Raw genomic sequence first — 1,950 nt, 5'->3', positions numbered from 1 at the left:
CATTTTGTTACACTTCTATCAATGGAATCTGCAATTTTCTGTGCATCAGGCAGTACTGTCTTAGAGTTTGAAAAACTGTAAATATGTTTCAGTTCGGGATACAAGTTTACATCCACTATTTTCTGAAGGAGCATATTAGCATCATCAATTCTACCAAGTTTGTATAATCCACTAATAATAGAGCTAACTATTATGACATTTGGATTCAATCCCTTCTCTCTCATCTCCAAATATGCTTTAAAAGCTTTCTCGGGCAATCCTTCTTTAAGCCAGCCAGCAATAAGAGCTCCATATGTAAGAACGTTAGGGGTTAATTCCCTGTCATGCATTTCACTAAGGAGATCTTTGACTTTGCTAAACTTACCAGCCTTTATAAGTCCACTAATAAGGCAATTAAAATTTTCAACCGTAACAGGAATATTATGGAGTTCCATGGCATCCTTTAATTTTAAAGCTTTTTCAATGTCTCCTGCTTTACAAAACCCATCACTTAGGGTCCTATAAGCTATTCCATCAGGGGAACAGCCAAACTCCTCCATTGTGTTAAAAAACAGCTCGGCTTCAACCATTTTCCCCATCTTACAGAATCCTTTGAGCATCGTATTTAAAAGAATCCTGCTTTTGGTATGGTGCCCTCTTGCTAGAATGTGTTTCCACAAGACCAAAGCTTTTTCAAATTCTCCCATGTTAATAAATGCATCTAAGAGAATACCATATCCAACTGCATTAGGAATAACACCTCTTTTAAGCATCAAATTCCAAAGATGCAAAGCATCATCAATGGCACCTTCCCGACATAATCCTTTTAGTAGAGTGTTGTAAGTGACAACTGTTGGATTGATACCATTCTGAATCATCTCATCACAGAGGTTGAATGCATTTGGCATCAGTCCTTCCCTACAATAACCATCTAAAAGGGTGTGATAGCTATAAGAATCAAGTTTCAGATTCCAGTCGATCATACTCCTGACAATCTGTTCGGCATTGCTTATTTTACCAGCTTTGCAGTACCCATTTATCAAAGAATTACAGACAAACAGGTTCATATTAAACCCTGAATTTAGCATTTCACCCCGAATCCTAACAGCATCATTCATTTTCCCCATCTGACAAAACCCGTCAACTAACACACCATACGCCTGCTCATCCACTTCCTTCATTTCCCTAAACACTTTTTCTGCTTCCTCCATCTTACACAACCTACAATAACCCTTAATCAACAACGTAAACGTAACTACATTTCTTGAAATTCCTCTTTCATCTATCACCCTCAACACTCTTTCGACACCCTTAAGATCCTTCTTCTCCACATACCCATTAATCAAACTATGATAAATAACATTACTCAACTCCAACCCCATCTTCTCCATTTCTTCAACAAAAATCTCAGCTTTATCAACTTTCCCGTCCTTACAATACGCATTAACCATTATACTACAAGTATACACATCAGGACAAAAACCCATCTTTATCATCTCATCATATACACAAAAAACAGTAAAAAAATCACCTTTTTTAACCAAACTATTCAACAAACTATTACAAGAACCCAAACTAGGCACACGACCCCATTTAAGCATTTCATCAAACACATACAATGCATTCTTGACCAACCCTTTTTTCGCATAAATCCTCAACACCATATCAAAAACCGTAGGCGAAAACTTGAACTCTCTATATACTGCCGTCAATTCATCCCATAAAAACGAAACGGATTTCTTATTTCTAGAAAGTTCCAGAACCTCGGATAAATAAAACCGAGCTTCATCGAACATTCTTGCTTTCGTCAATATATGTACCATTCTGCAGTAAGATTGTACATGGGGTTTGAAATACTGTTTCCGTAAAGCTAATTTGAAGAAATGTAGCGATGCGTTTGGATGAAGTTTGAGTTTTATAAGGACGGAGTTGAGGAGGTTGTCGGAAAAATCGAATTTAAGGTTGTCGAGG

The 1,950-nt window shown here is 37.2% G+C and overlaps 1 protein-coding gene across 1 annotated transcript; it reads right to left on the bottom strand.

Moving 5' to 3' along the window:
- Positions 1 to 1,946, bottom strand: LOC124892738 (putative pentatricopeptide repeat-containing protein At1g19290; the record flags this gene model as incomplete). The annotated part of the gene is given in 1 exon segment (XM_047403956.1): positions 1 to 1,946. A coding segment is annotated over 1 exon segment (1,946 nt), but the record flags the coding sequence as incomplete, so codon positions are not given.
- Positions 1,947 to 1,950: the final 4 nt, after the last annotated feature.

This window comes from Capsicum annuum, unplaced genomic scaffold (genome assembly GCF_002878395.1).
Source record: "Capsicum annuum cultivar UCD-10X-F1 unplaced genomic scaffold, UCD10Xv1.1 ctg50227, whole genome shotgun sequence".
In the NCBI taxonomy this organism is placed as follows: Eukaryota; Viridiplantae; Streptophyta; class Magnoliopsida; order Solanales; family Solanaceae; genus Capsicum; species Capsicum annuum.
This window is presented reverse-complemented; position numbering and strand designations above follow the sequence as displayed.